The sequence below is a fragment of the Morone saxatilis genome, unplaced genomic scaffold (assembly GCF_004916995.1).
Source record: "Morone saxatilis isolate NCDOM2014 unplaced genomic scaffold, NCSU_SB_2.0 Contig21, whole genome shotgun sequence".
Taxonomy (NCBI): domain Eukaryota; kingdom Metazoa; phylum Chordata; class Actinopteri; family Moronidae; genus Morone; species Morone saxatilis.
This window is the reverse complement of record NW_023339774.1, coordinates 14,900,250-14,924,346: the sequence shown is the minus strand read 5'-3', so window position 1 is coordinate 14,924,346 and position 24,097 is coordinate 14,900,250. Positions and strand designations below refer to the sequence as shown.

General features: G+C 39.4%; 2 protein-coding genes across 3 annotated transcripts in view; both read right to left on the bottom strand.

Moving 5' to 3' along the window:
* Window positions 1-9,393, bottom strand: part of shc3 (SHC (Src homology 2 domain containing) transforming protein 3) — a 15,946-nt gene extending 6,553 nt beyond the window's left edge. The window contains exons 1-3 of the mRNA XM_035667388.1: window positions 8,395-9,393; window positions 4,442-4,512; window positions 1,286-1,349 (exon numbers count right to left, since the gene is read on the bottom strand). Of these exons, the coding sequence (XP_035523281.1) occupies window positions 1,286-1,349; window positions 4,442-4,512; window positions 8,395-9,030 (771 nt within the window). The 5' untranslated portion in view covers window positions 9,031-9,393. The remainder of the gene's footprint in view (window positions 1-1,285; window positions 1,350-4,441; window positions 4,513-8,394) is intronic.
* A 7,965-nt stretch (window positions 9,394-17,358) lies between these two features.
* The window catches only part of sema4d (sema domain, immunoglobulin domain (Ig), transmembrane domain (TM) and short cytoplasmic domain, (semaphorin) 4D), a 38,594-nt gene continuing 31,855 nt past the window's right edge, over window positions 17,359-24,097 (bottom strand). The window contains exons 15-21 of one of the 2 annotated variants that reach the window (XM_035667732.1): window positions 23,786-23,958; window positions 23,530-23,576; window positions 22,810-23,181; window positions 20,775-20,996; window positions 19,419-19,631; window positions 19,190-19,281; window positions 17,359-18,193 (exon numbers count right to left, since the gene is read on the bottom strand). In XM_035667732.1, coding sequence (XP_035523625.1) covers window positions 18,173-18,193; window positions 19,190-19,281; window positions 19,419-19,631; window positions 20,775-20,996; window positions 22,810-23,181; window positions 23,530-23,576; window positions 23,786-23,958 — 1,140 coding nt within the window. In that variant the 3' untranslated portion in view covers window positions 17,359-18,172. The other variant, XM_035667731.1, reaches the window with a different exon arrangement.

Here is a 24,097-nt window from a genome sequence, read left to right as displayed (position 1 = left end):
TTGGTAAATATGAAGCTACATCCAGAACTTGGTTAGCAAACAGAGCTGCTTAGTTTAGTTTAGCTTAGCATAAAGACTGGAAGTGGGCGGAACAACTAGCCTGGCTCTGTCCAAAGGTAACAAAATCCACCTACCAGTACCTTTAAAAGTCACTATTGGATACTCTATAACTGCAACTATTGCTTATTCACTGTGACTTAAAAAGAAAAGCAAAAAAAAAAAAAGAATAGTGTGTCATTTTTACACTTTTTGCACAAATTAAACAAATGAGAAATAATGTGTTAATACATAAGCCTCATATTTATTCTCGCCGAATAAGTCATAAAACATACTTCCCAAAAATGTCCAACTATTCCTTTATGGAGTATCCAGTAAAGTGTAATTTTACCACTAGGACGTGAATACAGAGGAAACATTATTGTTCAATATTTGTATTGATTACAGATGCAAATTTCATCTAATAATGGGGGTGGGGGTGAAGTGTTGGATACTTAAGATTCTGTTGTGAGAGGTGATTTTGATGAGGAGAGGGAGGCAAAGAGGCCAGATAGAATTAGCCAAACCCATTCAAAATTCTCAGTATGAGGCTGATGTCACCATAGTGCATTTGTCACACAGCCAAAATAACATTATCTTATATCTTACATCTATTCTGAAAGAGAAACTAGTCGGCACTGATTTTGTGTTATATACTCTTCCCTGACATTTGAACAAGCTCTAGAGAGCAGAGTAATGCTTCATTTCACACCCCACATTCAGACACAGTCTCCTCACACGCTATGGACACACACCACGTACATGCACGCACACACACAGAAGACAGACACGAGCAAACACGCGCACACACACACACACACACACTAGCTCAGCCTCCTGATCACAGATATTGTGCACTACATGAGTCACTAAGCACTGTGCACGGTGTGCAATGCATCGTGGGCTGGAGCTACGCCCACGCACATACAGTCCCATACCTCTTCATCTCTCTTCTCTCCTCAGCCTCTCTCCTCTCTAAGTACAATCTCTCTCTCTCATCATTTCTTCCTCTCTCTGTCTGTCTCTGTTTTCCATCTCTTTTTACATGAAGGAAGGAAGAGAAAAATAACTTACAGAGGCAATGCTATATATAGAACGTGGAAGGGTAAATTAATATCTAATGCTGTTTCCTCTTTTTCTATCTACTGTACCTTTCACTAACAATCATTTTTCTCAGCTCTCTCAGTGTGGGCATCACTTCTCCTGTGATCACTCCATCTCCCTCCCTCCTCTTTCCCTCTCCATGTACCTTTCTCTTCCGCAGAGCTCCTTTGGTCCCTGGAACAGCCTCACACACCAGGCTGATGGCTTCCCTAGAGGGAGGGTGAGAAGATGATGAAGCCAAGATGGTGACCATAGACAACCACAGAATCACAGATATTTTGGTATTAAGTCAGACTGTATTTACAGGTACTTGTCATGATTACGTACATTGCCAAGATAACAAAAATAATATTTTGTTATCTTGAAGGAACAAGAGTGTAAAGCCATGCTAGCGGCTCTGTGTGGCTTAATTTAGGCACAGCAGAACTCAGCTAAAATGCTAACATCACCATGCTTACATGCTTTCAATGACCTGATGTTTATCAGCTATAACGTATATCATGTTCAGCATGCTAACATTAGATAATTAGCACTCAACACAAAGTACACCTGAGGCAGACGGGAATTAGTTTTGCAGGTATTTGCTCAGAAACCAAAGAACTGAAAAGTTAGATGACATGTTAAGAGATGACCAGTTATTACAATGGAAATTTCATAGTTATCCATACAATAGTTGTTGTAAGACTTCACTTAAAATGCCAATGTCACCCTCATGGTTCATAGACAAAGCCAAGTCAGGGGTTCACCAAAGTCAATAGGATTCAGCACCTGGGGACCATGAACATCTATACCGAATTTCATGGTAATCCATCCAGTAGTTGAGATTGTTCATTTTGGACAAAAGTGGTGGATTGGTAGATCCATACCTTTAGCTTGACTAAACATCTCCAACATTTAGGCTATTCCTTAATCAGTTATGAGAATTATTTCTACAAGAGGAATCAGCTCTATATTTTGAAGATTTTTAGGTCCTATTTCTCTCATATTCATTGTCCCCTTGTACAGGGGATGATGTTGTCAGGCAAACTGTCAGGCAGATTTTATTTTAAGGCACATGAGCTGGTAAGTGTTTTAATTTTAGTGCTTTGTAATCATAATGATTCAATTCTTACTGATTAAATTGTTTCCCATCAATTACTCATTATTATGGATGAAAATGTTTAAATCTTCTGTTCACCTTTGCAGTCTAATCTGAGAGTTATTGGACTATTCAGGATACCTTGGGAAATGAAATGTTGACTAGATATACAGTAAGTGCAAGTTAATGTTTTTCAGACTTGGCATGTGAAACTGCCTTGTTCTTATTTTAATTTACTATATTTCTTGTTTTCCATTATTTGATATTCTTGTTTTAATTACAAATCTTGTAATTACATTGTCTTAAAAATAATATAGTATTATTATAGTAAAAAGACAAAAAAGTAAATGAATACACTTTACTCAACGGAAACAAAAAGACTGTATTTACAGTATGCCTGAACTCTACAGGTTGTTACACATAAAATGAAATCACCTTGGGCACAAGAGACATGAGTCAAGATTCAATATGCAGTGTAGAGTGGTTTATATGGTGCCATAGGGAATATTGCAAACGCACTGCACCTCTTGAAACCTCGCAACTGTATCTGTTATACAGTGCTACGCATCACAGACTGAAATCTAAAACTGTCTTTAAGATGGGAAATGAACCGTTTTACCTGCAGTGGCCATCATCACCATGCTTCATTTTTATGTAAAAGACAACAATGTGTGGTTTGAATAGTGGCTAAAGATAGAGCTTCTTTGATGCAGAAAAGTCGAGGGATCTGAGTGAATATTCCAATGTGAATATTGGTTTCACATTAACGTTAATTTCTGTATCCTTTCTACATGGATAAATCCCACACAGCAGTAGGTTCTTTTAGAAAAGGATAAATCTAATAATAGCAACAGAATGAGATATAAAGCTTTATCTCTTTATTTGTCCATCTCTCTCTTTATTAGAAGAAGAACAGAAACACACATACACACATTGAGAGAGCCTACCGCTGTGTGGCCCTGCAAGCTAACGTTAGTCTGGACTGACTTCAGGAAGTCAAGCATAAAAGTGGACATGACACAAACCGATTCACTGTTGGCCTTTGCCTCACTGCACATTGGTCAATGATTTCAAAGATACACATGGAGTCAGAAAATTCCCTGCAAACAAATTGTGATAACAGGCAACCTAAATCCATTTTTAGAAGAGGTGATTTGGTTTAGACACATTTGGTTACATCAAACATTTTCACTGACCAATTTGAACTGATAATATAGTCCATAAAGTTTTACTAACAACAGTGCAACAACTTCATATTCATCCGTTTCTGCTGTTGCTTTCTGTATTTGTTCTGCAGTACATTTTCTGCTGTTCTTCTTTTCGCTTTTCTGCCCCCAGATTTACTCTTACTCTTTTGCCTGGACCAGCTGTAGAGTCACCATTGTATTCAAGACATGGCAAACAGTTATATATAATCTCATAATAACAGTATAGTTAGTTGAAATAATAGTTAGCGTTATAGATCATATAAACATAAAATAATACTGATTTGGACATTCAGCTTGAATGTGTGCTATTCTAATCCATTTAGAAAATGCTGCATTAGTATATTTGGGGTAGTGTTTTTCCACCTGGTATAAACAGTTCTTTCTGGATTTAAGTGGCATGAATACATAAAATTTAATTCACAACAAAGTTGAGGCCTGTGTAATATAACTTTTGATGGAAAGATAGCTAAACTGTAGATCTTCATTAGTGTTACAATTTAAAGTAGAAAGGGTATGACAAAATAGATATGAAACTGGGTTCAGGCTGACCTTTAACTTCTCTTAGTTACCATGGCTCTTTTTTTTATAGCAATGATGGTGTTGTACTTGTAGTAAGAGGTATATTAACTTTTATACAAGAATACATTTAATTTCAACAAAATTTCAAATGAGATACAACAGTCAATGTGCTAATGCTCGTTGTTCGGAGGTGTCAGTAGAAGATAGTGACAAAATTAAATTTAAGTAAATAGCTAATTTAACCTATGCAAGTTTTTTTTTCTTTGAGGTTAAAGTGCTGTACACAATAAATGGTGTTGAAATGTTTGAGAACTATATTGCTAAATTTTCTGCATTAGAATCAAAACATGCACCATTAAATAAGATATTTTTACATTTCAAATCTCACACATACTTCTAAATCTTTAAATCAGCAAATGGATTAATAACTTTTTTGATTCATTTAAAGGGAAATCAAATGAATCCTGAAACGTCAGAAAAATAAGTGCAAACATACCTTGTAATTTGTGATCTTGTGGTGAAATCCAGAGATCTCATTGACCGGAGGACTTCTATACAGCCCAGATACTGGAAAGCAAAAACATAAAATACGCATTCATTCAGATTTTCATCACTGGCACATCATCGTGTACAGAAAACACACCTGATTTGTTGGACTTTAACATCCAACTTGACGCAGTTGTTCAAAGTTGTGCACATGTATGAACTTAAAGGCAGCTGGTCTTAAAGTTAAATGTATGATCTTACACACTTGGGTTAAGATCTGGATTACTGATCATGTGTATTGGAAATTAGGATAAATTGCTTATAGGTACGCTATAACAGTAAATAATATTAGCCAACTTACAATACAGACTTAAAAAATGTATTTGTTTTTTCTTGAAAAAATACATCTCTTATCAGGCACTTAATCACTTAGATTATGCAAACATATAGGTGACACAACCACCTCCATACTGTATGTTGGAGACAATACCATATAGATTTCTTGTTTCTCCATTTTAACTGTAAGTGTCAGTGAAATCTTGTAGCCCTTTCCATTTGGTTTAATCTTAAAGATTGTATGGTGCTCCTAATTTTTCACAATGCGACCAGAGATATTTATCTAAAAATATCTCTACAATCTCTAGTTTCATAGACAAATCTAGTTGTATTAAAATACAAAAAATGCAGCAATAAAATGTATTGTATTTTAAAATCATCAATAAATTGTCTAAAGTGCTTTTAACTTTGTAATACTGGTTGAGCCCCCCGGTTGAGAGTTGGAGCCTGAAAACTGGCCTGGCACCAGGGGTTAGGATCAATTGAACTTGCCATTTAGCAGGTTGGTGTCAGGACTTCAGTTGCCATAGTAACATACACATTTTCAGTAATACTGTTTTTTTGAAACAAAAGCTTTCTTTGTTTTAAGACTCAAAAAATCTCTGATTTAAAGGTACCCTGTGGAGTTTTTGACCACTACTAGCGCTATGGAGCAGTGTTTATGTGTGTATGGGTTAATTTATTATTCGCAATACTTCGTAGACTGACCAAGATACTTGTGCCAAGAAAAGGCAATGCAGAAGAAGGCTGCTAGCTAGCAAACATGGATGTAAACAATGCCGGATTGAAGAAATATATAGAGACTTTGCAAATGTCCTATGAGGAAAGAAATGCATGAATAGTTTGTTCTTTTTTCTATTGTTATGCATCAAGAACACATACAGTGCATTTGTTTGTTTACAATAAAACTCCACAGGGTAACTTTAAGTTGCTTTTTGCAATACCCAATACTCTGAGTACAAAGTATTTAATAAGCATTACTAATCTTATAAATGGTTATGTAAGGGATGTGACTGAATATTCAGTTGGTAATATAAAATTGTACTTTCAACCCACCTTCATCTGCATGTACAATAAGATATAAAGAGTGTAATAAGACATAAACCTGTATTGCATCAGAAAAATGTGTGTTCATAAACTTGCTGGTATCATGGTTTTCTACTTTCTAGTTGAAAATAGAAAACCTCTAGCAGGAGTCTGACACAAAGTTGATGCAAAGTTGGAATAAAGCATCAAGTCAGAACTTGTTCAAAGGGATTTGGAAAGTGCATCAGTGTGTTACTATGCCACATAAGGTGACTGTAGTCCTATCCCATAAAACCATCTTCAGCACCAGCCACCTACTCACATTACAACACCTCTTCTGATTAATGTTGCACAGACAGAACATTTTGTGCTGACAAGTTCCTATTGTTATCAGAATCACATTCATAATCTGCCTGTAAACAAAACAGACATCCAGACACACTAGCGTTTCTATTTCCACTCCTTTTCAGAGAGAAGTGAGTTATTAGAATCATAACTTTCATATTATGAAGCCCCTTCTCTCCAGTGAGCGTTTTGCAAGTACCAGCAAACAAATACCATTTTGTCAACATGACGTTTGCACAATTTTAATGTTATCTATTTTTAGAACGGTGAGTTTGAAGTGCACAATTCAGCAGGGCCAAAAATATATTAAACAGTTCTAAAATTGGTATGGACCTATTCTGAGCACAACATGAAGGCATTTTCTCTCATGCTGTACAACAAACAAGTACATGGTTCACACAGGAAAACTGAACTTCAAATTAATTATGAAAATCAATGGGAGGCCAGCTCTGAAGTGCCCATAAATGATCCCAGTGAACAACACAACAAAACCATACAGACCTAAATGTGTATTACACAGTACTGGCTTTATAACAGGCACATACCTTCTGAAACATTAAGTCATATCACACTGGCTATAGCTGTTAGATGTGCTTATAAATGTAAACATTTAGTTTATTTCCAAATATAAAAAGTTTCATATCATTTAGTTGCACTCAGGTTAAAGATGTCACAAAACTTGTTGTACCACAATTATGTTGTGCAGTTCTGTACAATAATATGTCAGGTCAAGAGGATAAATCACTTGTTCAATCAACAGGCTAAATAAAATAGGTTGATGAAATGAGTATTAATAAATGTTGAATGACTAGAAAAATTTGCACCACATACAGATGATGCACAGGCATGGATTATAAGATGAGCAGTAAAGAATTACAATACACTAACCAATGCTAACAGAATGGTGATTGCTTATAAAAAGGATTGCCAAATTTGCAGTTCCCTAAGCTTTACGGAGCTTTATTGTTGAGGTTTTTAGCTCATATAGCTATTTGTTGTGGGGCAAAATTTAGACTGAACGTGTGTTTTGTTTTTGCATAAACACATAGCTACCATGGGCTAAAAGTGTGAGTGTAAACAGTGCCACTGTCAATCAATGTCCCTTTAGAGTAATGGTGCATGATGTGCGCAGAGTGACCACATGACGCTAATTAAAAGTGCTGTGAGCATAACACCACGTTGAACTCAATACACACAGGACTCAAACTACAGGAAAAGCAGAGGGTGGGGGAGCACAGACCGGACCCATTTCCCCTCTCACAGTGTGGCAGCAGCATTGACTGGACAAATAAGTGCTCCTGTCCTTAATGCAGTTAATGGAATGTCACGCTGGTCACAGATACAGTAGGCTTTGTTCAGGCAAGTTGTAGTAGGTGTCATATGATGGCAATCATACTATGTAACTTGATTTGGAATATAACACATGTCACCACGCAATGATGCTCAGTATGCTCTTTCAGCCACCCAAAAACTAAATGTTGCGTTTAATGTGCTGCTTAAATAAAAGAAACGTTGAGTCAAATGCACACTTAACTGCTACGTTACGGTATCAGTAAAAATGGTTTGTTCCATTTTTTTTTTCATTCACTTTACACCTTGAAGAGCCAGGGCTCAGCATCATCACTCCTCATACTAGTGACTCATTGCCGGCATGATGACATTCACAGCTCTCGCAGTTGTGCGCCAACTTGTGCTCCTTTAAATGATGTATGATGGCTGAACGACATTAACATGAGATATGGATGTGATGAGACAAACATGCGCTGCATGTCTTTTTTTTTTTTCTATTCCACCATTTCACTATCTGCGAGCTAAAACAGCTGTACAGCTCATAGAGATGCACAATGTACAGAAATAACACATCACCATGGTTACAAAAGCATAACGCTGCGGCTCCAAAGACAGAAATGTACTGTAAACTGAAATGTTTACAGCATGCTCAAAATGCTATATCAATGCTATTTTTGTTTTCCAATCACAGGTTTTTCCTCTGCTTTTCTCCAATGTTGACCTTCTCTATTTCCTGAATTATTCAATATCTATTTTCTGGTCGCTGCTCTTTCACTCAGCCTTCTGCTCTAGCCACCCTACATACACCCACTCAAGGGCATGTTGTGATGTGCCAATAAAACTACATTATCTCCCCTTTGCAGGTAGCTAAGCTTGAGTCATTGAAAGAAAAGAGAGAATGGGTGAAGAATGGAAAAGAAGCAGAGGACAAAAATGGAGACACCATGACACAGAGGGACCACCAACCTTCACAATGTATGTCACTCCTGGACCAGAGATCTTCTCGCTCGAGTGTAGCCATCCTCTGGAGGGTTTGTTCACCAGTCCACCACCTCCACCTGGATTCCAGTCCTCTCTGCCAGGCTGGAGCTCATCCAGCCTGCTCTTCTTGCTCATGCTGACGGCTGGCTCCAGCTGTGAGCAGGGGGTTGAATGGGAGGCCGAGCTGCACAGAGAGCCGCCCACACCAGAGGCTGCCGCTGCTGCTGTCGCCGCACCAGGGCTTGGGCCACTGGAGCTGCCTGAGCCCGATCCCCCACCCACCTGCAGCTTAGACACAGCCAGGTCCTTGACAGCCGAGGGCAGACCCTTGATGCCCAGCAAGCTGCCTGAGTTGCTGAATTTCAGGCTGGACACCTTGTTGATGAGTGTACAGAGGGTGGTGCCTCCATCTTCCAGGTGGTCAGAGCCGTGGCTGGTGGGGGTGCTGGAAGCAGTAGTGGTGGAGGAGGACTGGACCTCAGTCGGGGGTGTGTAAGATGTCTCGGCTGCAGACTGGGGGTTGGCCGAGACCTTGGGGTTCATGGACAGGCCGTGGAGAAGCTCATCGACGGATGTTACTGACTCATTCCTGAAGCGGTTGTATTTGGTACGGTGAAGCATACCCTTCTCTCTCTTGCTCTCTCCCCTCTCTCCACCAACCAACACGCACAGCCTGCCTCTTTCACAAGTGTGCTGGCAGACGTGGCTGAGCCGTGCTGATTACCCTCTCCTGTAACATAGCAGCAGCGGTACAGGCAGCAAACGCCTTTTAGCAATCACAGGCCACCTGACTGTAATTTTCTCTATTGAGGTTACAGTGGTGGATGTGTTGAGCTGCTGCTGCTGCTGTCGCCAAAGTCCAATCTGCTCTCAATGAAATCCAGAGCTGCAATCCAATCCGTCAGAGAGAAATACACAGACACAATCCATGGAAACACAGCACTGAGGCAGAGGAAGCAGAGGATGGAGAGAAAAAGGTCCCTAAAAGGCTGCCAGTGTTGTGGTGCAGCTTGTTTGGGTTCCAGCGGTGATGCTGCTGCTGCTACTGATTTCTGGCGTCAAAAATCCAAAAAGTAAGAGAACAGAGAAAGGTCTATGTTGTCGATGATCACGGATACTGCGAGGGAAGAGCAAATACTCTCTACTGACTGCTGCCTGCCTGCTTGCCTGCCTGCCTGCCTGCCTGCCTGCCGGCTCAGAGCTAAAGCATGACTCACTGATCTGAGAAAACCTTCTCAACAAAAGGCTTGCTGAACACTGCAAATCACTTCCTGTCGGAGGGAGAAAAAAAAACTCCCACTTACAGCACACTAGAACCCATCAATTTTTAAATTCCCTAGTCTGATATTTATTTCCCGTAATTCTTTCCTTCGTATTTGTTTTTCTGAGAAAAGGAAATGAAGAACAAGAGAAAGTTTGATTATTTAACTTAGCAACATAATTATTCATAATAATCTGATTAAATTCCTATAATACTCAATATCTTACTAAATGGATGTGCCGGTAAAAATTGCAATAAAAGTTTGACACGGACAATAAACTAATCACAGAGACTATAATGAAATAAGTAATGGAAACTAGCGTACACCTAATTTACAGATACAATTGTCTGCCAAAATATAGACATCTTTGATTCAAGAATAAAATCTCTACTTAAACATTTCATTAAGATGTCCTTTTCCTTATAGGATACAAAATAAACCTCTATAAATCACTGAAAGCAAAAACACAGGAAAATTTTGACATGACTGGAAATACGCAACATCATTAATATATTGTGCATGTTAATTTATAATAGCTGCAGAATATGGGCAGACATCACTCCTGGTTCTCAGTTATGTACTTTCAAAAACCTATGACTAAATAATACACTTGTTGTTTCTGCACAAAATGTTTATACTCAGGCATTAAAGCAAAACTGAATAAAGCTATTTATTTCCATAAAATTGTTTTGAGACCATTTGTCTAATGTGTAGCACTAATTCTCCATCAGTATCCTGCAACAAAGGAATAAAACATTCAGTTGACAACTAGGAAGCAGATATAATCTCACAGCTAGACTAGAATACACAGCAATTGGTCCAGGTTGAACTACATGAATGATATTCAAAAAACACAACATGAATGACATGTTTCTCAGGCAGATGGGTCAATGAAACAACCAAAAGGATAACAGAAAAAGCCAATGAGTCTCCTTAAAACCAGCAGCAAAGAAGCATCTTTGTCTCCCCGGTAGCGGAAAGCACACAGCCAGACACCATTCATGTAAAATGTCCTCAGGAGCATCTAGCAAAGCCGAAAGACTGACACTCATTCATAAGCAGCTTCCGCTCTCACTCTGCTGCAGATTTCGCACTGCAGTCCCTCCCAACATCTCTCTTTCCTGCCTGGCAAACATAGAAAAAAAAAAAGACAGCACGTCTGCCTTCTCTTCTCAGAAAAAAAGGCAAACACAAAAGCAGGGAAGAAAAGGCAGGCCCTCGCAAATCAAAAAAAGGAGGCAAAAAGACAAAGGAGGATAAGAGCAGAGGACAAAAAAAGCATGCAATATTTAGTCTTTTATGTGAATGGAATAGCAGGCTGGCATACCAATGTTTCTGTGAATGGAAGCAAGGCCTTTCTGCCTCTGCAAGGCAATCCCTTGGGATGGCATGGTCTTATCCAATGAGGAGCCGGCAGGATGACTCATTCAGGGGAGGCTTGCAGAATAGTGGAAGAGACCATTCCAGACGCAGGTGTACATTTTGTTTTTCCTTGACTGCCCTAAAAATAATGCGTACATCGTCGGATATGAGATTCTTGCATTATTTATTGAGAGAATTTTATGTTAACAGAATGAGAAACAAGAAAAAAATCCAAGCAAGAAATTAGCAATCAAAAATGCCACCCCCATGATTTTGATTGTCACCATTATCTTTTTTTTTTTCACATTCATGTGAACAGTTACCACCTACACATTTAATTAGTGACTTACTGTTTATATGTATGAGGGTAGATAGTACAAATGCACCAGATCAACAAATGTATTTTGGGTTGACAGATATAATTAGATGTATATTTGGACAACTTGAAAATACATAATCAGTATCCTGTATAAATGTAATAAAATGTACTGTGAACTTAACTTAGCAATTTTATTTTTAAATTGGCAAACAACATCAACTCGAAAATTAAAAATGCAAACTGGGCTTTTTCATTTGAATTTGACATCATTATTTTAGCTATATTACATTATTAATATGAAATATAAACAGAATCGAAATTTTGCAGTTTGTTGGTTTTAGTTGAATAATGCCAGCATTTTACGAGGCTCATTTTATATAATCTGTCAAAGTCACAGGACAAAACATCTACATCTTGTAAACCCCTCCTCCAAAACAATGTGTGTCCAATCATGGCTTAGCAACCCACCGTACATAGGCATGGCAGGTCTGTCAAGTTTCGGCTTTCTCCCATGGATGTATTAAAAGAGCTATACCAAAACTGGGGAGGGTGGTGTCTTGTTTTCTTTTTTTTTTGCTTTTCTAAAACCAAAAGCACAACAGCAATGTAAGGCATGGATTTTGTGGGGCAACAGACTGCGTTATAAAGGCCTTGAGTAGAACGTTCACTACCTGTTACTATATCACAATTTAACATATGTAGGACCGTCCTGCACTTTAGTGGATTTGGGGAGGTCTACACAACAGCAACCTTAGCATGTTAGCACTGTCACTGTGAGCATGTTAGCATGTTAATGTTAGCATTTTGCCCTTTAGTCTGACAAAGCCGCTACTGTTATTCACATAAATAATACCCAACATGTAATCATTTTCTGAGGCTATTGCATTGTCTGAATGTGGAAGTGAGAGAGCGCACCCACCGTTTCCCTGCCCCTGTGCAGAGAAACACAAGGGTGTCGAGTTGAAAAGAAAAGGCGGGAATATCTGGAGAGGCTGACAAACCCAGTCATCCCTCAGCAGGAGTTGGTAGTGCAGCAGGTTGCATAGGCCACATGGTGGAGCTTCCTGTAGTGAATGATGAGATCCATCTGTGGACAGTTCAGAGAGCGTCTATAATAAATCATAAATAAGATGGCAAATTGGAAAACTATCCTGGGGTCCTCTTTTCCAATGTTTTAAAGTCTTAAACTGCAGGTAAGTGACAGGTAGAGCTTTCAAAATAAGAGTGCTCTGAAAACTTAAACATAAATGTCTCTTCTGATAATTTCATAAATACCAAATATACACAAAATATACATATAATATTTACATATTGTATTTTGTATGCTACTGGATGCTTAATTTCCCTCGGGATAAATAAAGTATCTATCTATCTATCTATCTATGTCATCTAGAGAATCAACCAAATTTCATAGCATTTAATAGATGTATAACAACAACTAACATAGTGTTCCACTGCAATTTAATATCAGTTTACTATCTCATTTTTCAGACATACATTAAGAGCAAATGAGAAAGGAGAGACAGAGGAAAAGAGCATCCATTGGCAAAGGAAAGCAGCAGACACTTCTCCACTTGACTACTGTTGCCAGGTTACCAAAAACATTCAAAAAAGCAAGAGTTATTTTCAGACTAGCTAGAAGCAAAATAACCAATGTTACAGAAAGGGCAGACACAGGCAACTGGTAAAATGTGACAATTTTTTGTCATTATTAAAAAAAAAAAAAATGCATTATACAGCAACAACACCAAAAGCTCCAGAGATCTGGCTCATGATTGAAGTTTGTAATGTTTGCCCTCGCAATAACACTCACAATAAAATATAAACATACGGCACAGATAAGAGTAGACTATGAACAAAATAACATATATTTTAAATAAGCTTTTCTTTAAGGCCACCGGATATTCATTCTCCAGAGTCTGACCAAAGATTCCCAAGAGTTCACTTCCACAACTGCAGCAGCCTTTTTCCCCACCCAAAGTCTAGTCCTGGTCTGGCATTGGTCTTCAGTATGTCATTCCCATATAAGTGGTAGCCTATATATCATTGGGTTACTGCCATAAAAACTTAACCACCCCTAATTTAGGCCCAGTTTATTGTGGCTACATGTCTGCTTCCACAAGGATTTGTGTCAAAAATAAGTTTCCGGATTTCAGGTTGCTACAGTTAAAAATATTTTGAACAGAAACTGCTACTTGGCCATCTGACGCTGTCGGTTGACATCCCCACGAATCCAGAGCAAAAGACAAATACAAAGTTGATCCCTGGCCTTCAGTTTAAGGTACTCTTGATGAATCTACACTTTACAGTATGAAAGTCTACTTTTGGTTTAAGCTTCAAGTATTGGACAAATGAAAAAGTATGTACATAAAAAGTCAAGATATTGCCAAAGTGGCTATAATTCATCCTGAGGGGCAAGAATATCTGGACCAAATCCCTTTTTACTAAAAAACACAAATGTAAACCACATGGTGGCGCTACTGGAAAAGTCAGTGGACATCCAAAATCCCCTGAGCATGACCCCTCAGGGAAGCATAAACGTCTGTGCAAAATTACATGACAATCAAGTGCTCGGACTAAAATGATTTGTTTGTAATGAGTTCAACATCTCAAAAGGGCAAGCTCTGTTTTGATTAAATAATATTGGAGAAAAAAAAAACATTTAAGTCCATCCAGTTTGGCGCCACTCATTTGCTTCATAGTGCTCCAACACAGATATGTTCATAAAGCCATCTGCTTGTTTCACTGTGTGTTACATCCCACTAACACTTTTGTTACAAGTTATGGAATAATGACAACAAATAACTGACCTATATATCGTCTATAAATTGCATGAACCCGACACACCTTTGTTTGATGAAAATATAAATAAAAGTTTCATAACATTTGATTTCCATTATGTTCACACTGAATGGAATTTCTAGACTCATTTTCTTGGCCTGTCCATGACCTAATATAAGCATGTTTGTGACCATATTTCAATAGCATTATTGCCTGTGGTTATACAAGTGAGTGTCGTGTTTCCTAAAGCTCAATCAAACACAATCAAATGAATAGCGAAGAGGAACAATGTTGATAGCCTTCTTGAAGAGAGCAGAGTGATGTAAGAATTTCCTGTGTGGACAATAACATCCACGGCCTTGAGAGCTCATTTTCATAATTATGTCTGAGGTATCATTTGAGCTTTCTGTGAATGGTTCATTAAAAAAGCGGCAGAAGCCGTAGAAGCACAAGAGGATCATAGGTGCATGACGACCATGCAAGCCATTTATGTAAACCAACTAACCAAATAGTGATAAAAAATTCAACAAATTAGTAATTGCCATCTTTAATTTAATCTATTTAGTGTGTACTGCACACCATATGAGTTTATTGTGGCTATAATCTTAACACAGTACAAGTGCACACAAGACCTGTGCAATTAAGGAAGAAGTCTTTCCATGAACTCTATGTATAAACTGGTTGCTATTTGTTTCACTATTTTTTTTGTGATAGAGATGTATAGAGGTATATCTATTAGTAATTACATGGGACTATGCAACCAGCCCATATATACCATATTTTTTGCATAGGGCTAGATATATATGTTTTTTTCTGTAAGAATATTGTATCTATATAAAGACTTATTAGGCATTGACATGTAAAACATGTGGGAAAGATTCATGGTTATATTAATCTTAATTTGGCTCTCCTAAATAGTATAAACCATTTTGCACTGTCTAATGTATGAGTGCATTTTTGTCATTTACTGCCAAATATGAATGAACGAATTACATGAAATGAAAAATATAGGCAGGTAGCACTTAAAGCCCCAAAGTCTTTGTACTTTTTAATGCTAAAAGTTTGTTTTTTTTGTACACATTGCATCTGTGCTCCTAAAAACTACAACCCCATGAAATACATATATCCTCTGTTTCAGATAAAACGTTATAAAAAACAATTACAAAAGAAGTATTACATACACATGACAACTGAGACTGACACAACACATTTTACAGGTGAAACAAGAGCGTTGTTAACATGAATTACTCACCTGTGATTTGATGATGGCATGGAACCTGGATGGCACGAGATTCTGGTCACATGACCTAAATCATCCAATCCGAGCTCTTGTGACACTTAGCACAAGCAATACGTTAAACGTGAGGTGTGGTTTTAAAACTTTAACTTAGTTAGTTTGTTGTAAAAGTTTTATCTGAAAATATGTCTTGCAACCAAATATAGTTCTATAATTCTAGCCATTCACTCTTCATGATTTTTTTTTAATAAAAACATAAAAATGCTTATTGAAAACATGTTCGATAAAGTATAAATCTCACTTTAGTAAAGAAGTAATAATATAATTGTTTAATGACCTGACACCTACTGTAATGGCTAAATATGTTCAAAAACTGCATCTAATGTGGGAGTGTACAATGTGTAATAACCAGTGGTGTAGTGGTGCCTGGCTACTAAATGGGGTCATCCAGTTTATAAGGCCCTGTGGTATTAACAGTGACATGTAAGACTACTCCTGCATATTTAGCTCACCCCTAAACGGGCCTGTAGTATTTGCATATTGTCACTTATCTTCTGCTGCTTGACTTCAGGGAGTAAGGATCATTATGAATTTAACATTAGTCACAGAAGAGATGCAGATTTTACAAGTAATACTGGCCCAGAGGGCTATAAGTATTTCTTATCCCTTACCCCCTCCACTGAGGAAAACCATCCTCATTTGAAATCATATACCATCCTAGGAAAAAAAAACACTGTTTAACTGTTATTGGGTCCCACAAAACCCACAATGCTCACTTGCCTTCAAAATGCACTACCGATTTGTTCTGAACAACATATTTGAAGTAGCAACCATGGTCCCCTTGAACAATTAAACAGGTGTGCACTCTCACACAGTGCAGCAATGCAGTAATCCGTACATATCATTTGTCTGTCATTGTCCTTTGAGAGCCGCACATCCTCCTCTTCAGAAGACCTCTCTACCAATACATTGACACCATCCTACTGTCACTCATCTGGAAGATTCCTCCTGTGATTTTAGTATACAGTGAAGACTTTCTAGCTCTACTTAATTGTCTGCTGTGTATTATCTATATTTTCTCAGCCACAGAGCTCTAACTGTATAAAGATGTCTGTTGCTTATTGCAGCATATGGAATCCCACTGGTCCTGCGTTTGTGAAACACTGCATCTAAAGTGCCTGAATGATCAAGTAGTTGAAACAATCTATAAGACCATTGCTGTTACTGAACTATGTGTTAAAGGGAGCTGCATTAGTTCACAACACTGATTTTAAACATTCAGGAGGAAGATGAACTGTCTTGTGACTTTGTGCCAGAATCAGAAATTTGGGCTGAATGTTTGGAGGGTACAAAAAGCAACTACTTTAAATAGTAATGCTGCTTTTTTGTGATAACTAAAAATCTACATGGCTTTAGTCTCTATTTTGTTGTGTTTTTCCTTTTTTTGCTTGCACTTCTTTATTTAGTCACAAGAGGGTGCCATGGCTCCAGTTGTGGTAGAGGATGCGATGAAAAATAAAAAACCATTACACAGCCATGGTGAGCTATGGAAACTTGGCCTTTAAACAACATATGTAGGGTTTTCCTCAGTTGCATTTGTTACACATTAAATGTCTAATACTGAAGAGCTATTTAACCTCTAACTTCTGATTATTCCTAGTTCTGTTATTAAATGCCCACTCTTCAATAAATGTGTGGGACATAATCGCCTCAGCATTGGAAATACATTTTCAATCAAGGATATTTTTATATGCTCAGAAAATGACTGGCTTCCGAGGAGAAAAAGCGCAGTGGAGGTTGGTTAATAATTCAGATGGTAGAAAGTGTTCCTGCAGAAAAAGGCTGACTGGTTACTGTGGCACTCTAGTTTGATCCTGCAGGTTTAATAACCGGTTCATAAATGGGTTTATCAGCTGATATCAAAAGTGACAATCATGCTTAATCCAAACATGCCAAAATATGGGATGCATTGATGTTTTAAGACAATGTAAGTAACGGATAAAACAAACTTGATTTATTTCTGCATCAAGGAAACATATGTATTCAGTTTCAATGAGAAAAACTAACTGCAGACAGAAAGCAGTAAGGTGCAGCCTCTGTTACTCTATTATTCAACCTGTGCCATCCATGGCATTTCGGGCGCTGGGGTTTTTATTCATATTTCACTTCTGGTAATATAATCTTGCTTAATGCCAAACATAAGATGTATACTGTTGTTGAAAAGAACCCTGCTTCCCACAGTAACCTACGTTGAATAAGCTTGGGCTCTGACTCTCTGTAAGGAAAAAAAAAAAAGATTAAGGGCACTGTATAATCTCAAGTGAAAATGTCAAGACTGCAAGGTAGCTTTGAAGGACCAAACTGAAGTTTCAGAAGGCAGTAAAGGTACAAACATCTGAGACACAAAAAAAAACTACAAACAGGACTGAAGTGTCATGGATGCTGCATCCGTTACAAATACAGATCAGTGCTCCTCATATACCATCCGTTTTATTGTTCCATACAAGCACTGCTTTTCAGGATGTTCATTTTCATCAGTAAAAATAAAAATAAGCTTCATCTCCTTGTCAGTTTTGGAAGGAGTCCCAACACCATCATCACAACCAGCCCAGGTAAGCCCCCTGCAGAGCGCAGGTGTTGTGAATTCTTTGCTGCATGGTCGATCAAGCTCCTGTGTAAGAAGTAAACACTGACATCATATTCCGTCTGTTTATCATAGTTTCAGTGGCAAAGATGTGGTCCACCTGGGCTGAGGACCATGTTAAGCCAACAAAAGTGAAGCTCAGGACATCCTCTCAGAGCTCAGTGGCCGTCACAGCTTTCCTGTAGAAGGGAAAACAGAGTTGTACTGTGCACGTAAAGGAGGATGTAAACATGGAGGTTTAAGGATTGACCTTATTAATATTAATAACAAAGGTTAAACTAGCCCGGTTCTAGATCTCTGAATCGCTGCCCACAACTCAGATTTTATCAGTAATTCAAATAATAATTAAACAAAATGGTAATGGAAATCAGGAGAAAGTTGAGCTAGTTTACCATTTGGAAACTGCTTTGCAATGAGGCAGCTTGCAAAACTTTATACATGCATGTAGTACATCTTCATTCAAACAAAACACAGAGACAACTCTGAAATTGAATGTTTATCCAAATGTGTAATGTTATAGCTACAGGTGGGTGTAGAAACAGAGAGTCCTTTTTAATGTAAAAAAAAAGACACTACTGGAAAAAACCTGCTGTAAAAACTATAACTTGATTGGGGAGGGAGAGTAGAAACAGGAGAAAAAACTGATGTAACTGAACTCAAATCTACTGTATATTTATAGATCCAATAAAACAATTCAATTCAATAAGTTCAGACTTGTGCATGTTCTTGGAGGAATGCTTTAGTAATCCTTTTAAAAAAGCAACACAAGTGTTTCGTTATATGCAACACAATTAGCTGAATGTCGTTAATAGATCATATTGAACAGAAAATGAAGTTAAATGTACTGTAGTTAAATGTAATGGCTAAAGTAGTTTTAAAAAAGCAGACTGTGGGAAACACAATCATTTGCAGATTACTTAACCTGTTTATTTAATGGAATATCAATCAGCTGGCTTTAGCTTTGTGTCCCTAATGATTTGCCGTTGCCCCAGTAAATATGGACTTTGCACTTTAGTGCTCCTGAGAAAAATAAAATCCAGAGTTCAAACCAGTTGCCTAAAGCCAAACATGCAGAGCAGATTAAAACTGGTGCTCATGATCCGACCCAGGCAACCGCACAGCCACTTTTATGAAACTGGGACAAAACACACTCACATGCATGAACATAGACCTACCCAGGCCTTTTCCCATCTTTTTAGCAGTTGCTCATGCTCTGAGAGTGCACCTCTCCACTGGTTCAAATCCCTGGATGGAATGCTCTCCTCATCTGTCGAATAACAACAGCTTTTATATATATAGAAACCACGAACAGATGCCCATCGCTGGACGAATAAAAAAATGGCAGTGCTGAGAACCAATCCCAGGCACTCTATAGCCAGCCATCACAACAACTGGTCCAGATACCTCCAATAGTGAGGTGGAGGTCCACCTCAGACATGTCATTCCCTGTGCTGGCCTCCGCAACACAGTGGTAACGGGCGTCCTTGATCAGCGGCCCCTCTCTGAGCCAGCTGCTCACTAGTACCTCCCTCTGACCCAGCGGCTTGCGGTACTCCATTATGGGGGTGTCCAGACTGTGCCCATTTATAAGCCAGTGAATGTGGACATCACTTGGACCTGAGGGACAGAATCGGACTTCATGTTTGACCCCTGATGGTCGAGACACTGACACGCCACTGACACTCCACATAGACGTGCTTGTACATGAAATGGAAATACTTGCCTTCAGGAGGTCCATTTGTGGGGTTCAGTTTCTAGAGGTTGGACTGGATGTACATGCAGTTTATATGTATGCACAATGCCTGATATCAGCTGATATTCAGTGCATCTTTAACAGTTTGAGACAAAGCTGTACACATATATGTTTGCATAGAATTTATATAATATGAAGGCTAATTTGTCTCTAGGAAAAATAGCCGTATTTCCATCAATTTTTCTGCTTATATTTTCAGTATGTGCAACAGGATCCTGATCTTGTAGCCACATACAGTAGTTTGGTTCTGGGGTACATTTTGCTATTATGCTCACTAATGAGTCCAGAATACAATGCAGTCAAAAAATTTAAGAAAACAAGCCAGTGTTGAAAACATTTGACAAGATTTATTTAGCCTCCCTACCAAGAGCAACAGTCCCAGAATTTCTGTCCCCTAGATTTATGTACATCTTCAAAGGTATTTTTCCATATATACAAATATATTTACATTTGTTTACAGGCACAAAAAATTGATCCAGATAAAGTATTGAGATGTAAGACATTTGAGCATACTATAATTTGTTCTGAGGAAAGATTCTCAACCCCCTGGATAAAAAAAAAAGGATCTAAACTTTACAGGTTTCACATCAGAATGCTGTTACACAAAAATATACACCAAACTGTACCTTTCGTTTACATATAATTGAGAACTGTTTAAGAACCAGATCACTGAGAGGTTGACAGTTTAATATCAAAACCCAGCTTTGTCTTTTTAAAACATTCACTCATTATACGAGACACCTAAAAATGGAGATGAACAGGCGTCCCCCCCGAGTCAGACACCTTAAAGAAAAACGCAGGCTTGTTTTAAACAAAACCAGAAACGCACACATATACACACACACACACACATTCCCGGTTAGTTTATATTTGGGAAATGGTACCATGCAAGGTGTAGAAAGGAGAGAGAATGAGTGAAAAAATAATGGCAAAAAAGGAGGGTTAAGATTTCCAAACCGAGCAAGAGGAAGAGTTTGGATTGTGTCAGCGTCACAAGCACCACTCACCCAAGGCCAGGCAGAAGAGCAGGAAGGCCTCCTGGGCATGAACCCCCCAGGCCTGGTCCTTCAGCAGGGGAGGCAACAGTCTAACCTCTGCCTCCCGGGCCTCCACATAGTGGGGCTTGGTGGAGGAGGAGGGGGAAGAAGTGGAGGAGGAGGAAGGGAAGGCGGAGGGAGTGCTACTTCCAGAAGAGGACAGGGAAGATGAAGTGTCGACAGGAGTGGAGGCTGTGAGGGAGGGAGTGATGGAAAAAAGACAGTATTGAGGAAAATAGGAAATCTAAACAAGGGGATGACATGCAAAACAGACAGAGGGGAGACTAATAAATGAGGGCTAGGATCTAAAAACAAAATTGGCTGCAATAAATAAAATAAAAAACAAAAAGGAGGAAGATCACGACTACTTACACAATAGACAAAAATGATATTACCACAGACGTGACTCATCTTAAATAATAATTCTCTGAAAATGTTCTAAAACTTTAAAAATAACTTCAGATTGTTTCCAGGGCTGTTTTTAGAAAAAGAACAAGTGATGATGGATATCACCAAACATCGTGTCATTCTGAACATATTTATGTTATTAACAGACCACAGCGAAGATGACTAGTAGAGGTTAATACACAGAACCGTCGGAGTTGTCACCATGTAGGAATGTCGAATTCACAGGGAGCGAAAAAAGAAAATACAGAGAAACTCAACACTGTCACTTTAGACAACTCCACAGACAGTGGTTGGATTTATACCAGCATTTTTCTAATGCGCAGTTCGTCGCTTGTCCACTTGTTTTTCTCTTTTTCTGACCTTCAAACCCTACATTGCCACCACACTGGGTGAGATTAAGGCCCACATACCAGGTGCTGCAGATGGCAACACTGTACAACAAAGCCAGGCTATGATGTACTGAGCAAATCTTCCCTGAGAAATGAATATAATGTTGAAGCATTTACCCATGTCCAATAGCCTACACATTGCTTCGAAAAAAGAAAAAAAAAATTAAGCAAAAGCTTCAAGAGATTATTTCTCACCCAGGCTGTACAAGAACATAACTCCAATTTGGAAAACATCAAGGTAACTTACCAATTTGGTAAACAATGTTTCCAATTTGGAATTTAAGAAATAGCTTTTCTTGCTGGACTAAGCTGAGAGGGGGCAGCTTCCGTGGATACAGTTTTTGCTTTATCATCATTAGCCCTAAATCAGACAGCAGGATTTAAATCTCTACAGGCAAGTGGGGCGCCTGACTTTAGCATTATAATGATTAAACTTCATCTGATGCTGTACACTTAACATACTTTTACATAGGAGGAAACCACTTAGACTTATATGTTGTGGGAAGATGCAGCAAGAGCGTGACCCCCTATAAATAGTCTCTATGCTAGGAAAAACAAAAGCAGAACAGAGGCTTCTGGCTAGCAGTAAGGTTCATCTGCATCTGCAAACTGGATGGGCTGAGATTCACAGTCCACATCGAAGGGTTTCTCCTGGGAGGGGCTGTCGTCTCCAAAGCCGTGAGACGGGATCCGACCATTGCCGCACTCTGGCTCGGTCTCGTACCCAGTGTCACGGAGAGCCCGGAGGTTTTGAGTGGCTTGGCTGCCGTTTTGCGTCGGCTGCTCCGTCATGTTAATTTTGTCAGTTGCAGACGCTTCCATTAGACCTGCTTCACAGGCCCGATACTCGGGCTGATTGGCGCTCTTGTGACTGCCCAGCAGAGCAGCTCGCAGCCGCAGGCAGGGGGCTGGGAGGTACTGCATGTAGCAGTTGTACGCCAGTGCGGCCAGGAAGAGGAGGAAAAACAGGAGGAAGAGGAAGAGGAGGGCGGTGCTGTTGTTGTGCTGCAAATACTCAGCCGCTGGGTCCTGGCTGCCTGGACGAGGAGTGCTAGAGCTCGGGGGCAGATGTTGGAACTTGATTGTGCTGCTGGGGGGTGGGGTTAGTGATGAGTCAGTTTGGGGTGGGGAGGTGAACTGGACTGTGGCTGTGAAGCTGGGAGGGGCGAGGGCTGAAGTTAGTGTGGCTCTGTCTGTCTTGCTATTACCTTCAGCTGCGTGTGCGCTAGATGTCTCCTGGCTGCCGAGGGTGGTGGTCACGTGGCCTGTCTGGTGCGGGGGTCTGGGTGGGAGATCCAGAGTCAGGACGTATGCCACCAGGAGGCGGCTGAAGTTCTTCCCAGCGGCGGGGGCCCATTCCACGGACCAACACTCGTAGCGACCTTGATCCTCTGGAGCCACGCTGTAAATAAGGAGACCATTTTCGCCTATGAGGTGGAAGCGAGAGGCCTCAGTGAGAACCGAGCCATTGGATTTCCACATCACCTGGGCCAGGTTGGAGCGCACCAGGCATGGCAGCTCGGCAGAGCTCCCCGGTTTCACTTTCACACTATGGTAGTCCTTCAGAGACCGACCTGACACTACGAGGCAAAACAGAGAGAAAATAATGACTTTTGGGCAGTTTAAGTCTGGTCTAGTCAGAGATTTACAAACAAGGCTTATAACTAGGATTGGGCAATACAGACAAAAAAGGGTTGAGGATAAAACCCAGCATTTAAGTTATGTTATGATCATTAAATAATCAGAATCCAGGATGTTTATCAGTGTACGCGGTGGGATGTTTGATTATGCTGCAATTTGGAAAAAACAATTTCCACACAGTGTTGCGTCAAGAAGGAAGTAAGCAGTGATATTGTCTACTTTTGACTCTCACTGTTTAAGTTACAAAAGGTTTTCATTATGTTGTACGTGAGCATGCTGCACCTCACCTGAAGGACACTTGTCTGCGTCACCATTCAGGTTTTGGACTAGCCTCCTGAAAAAACAAACAAGCATTATTAGAAATATAAAGTCTGAGACAGTAAAGCAGGTCTGACTGGATGGATTATCAGCAAAGATGTCTCTCGATAGTGGGTTTTGCTTTCGTTATCAAGTGTAGTAATGCATGAACGGAGTACCGGTATGTAGAAAAAAATGATGATGATCGAGAGTGAATACTGTAAATCTAGCTTAATGGTGAGTTACCCATGCTGTTGGCTGGGAACATCAAAGATGTTGACACAGGCTGCAGTGTGCGGGTCCCAGGCGCAGTACGGGTCACGAGCCAGGACACAGTCATCGCAGGACAGATACCTGCCGCAAAAGGCCGTGGGTGACTGGACTACGCCCGAGTCTGAACCAGCGTACAGGGATCGTGTCTGTAGAAGCACAAAGTTGTTCACGTAAATATGGCACAGAAAGAAGTGCACTGAAGTTCAACACATATCAGAGGGAAAACAATTCACCGTTTTGGTATGCGAGTAGATTCAAAAGTCACAAAGATAAACCCTTAACCAC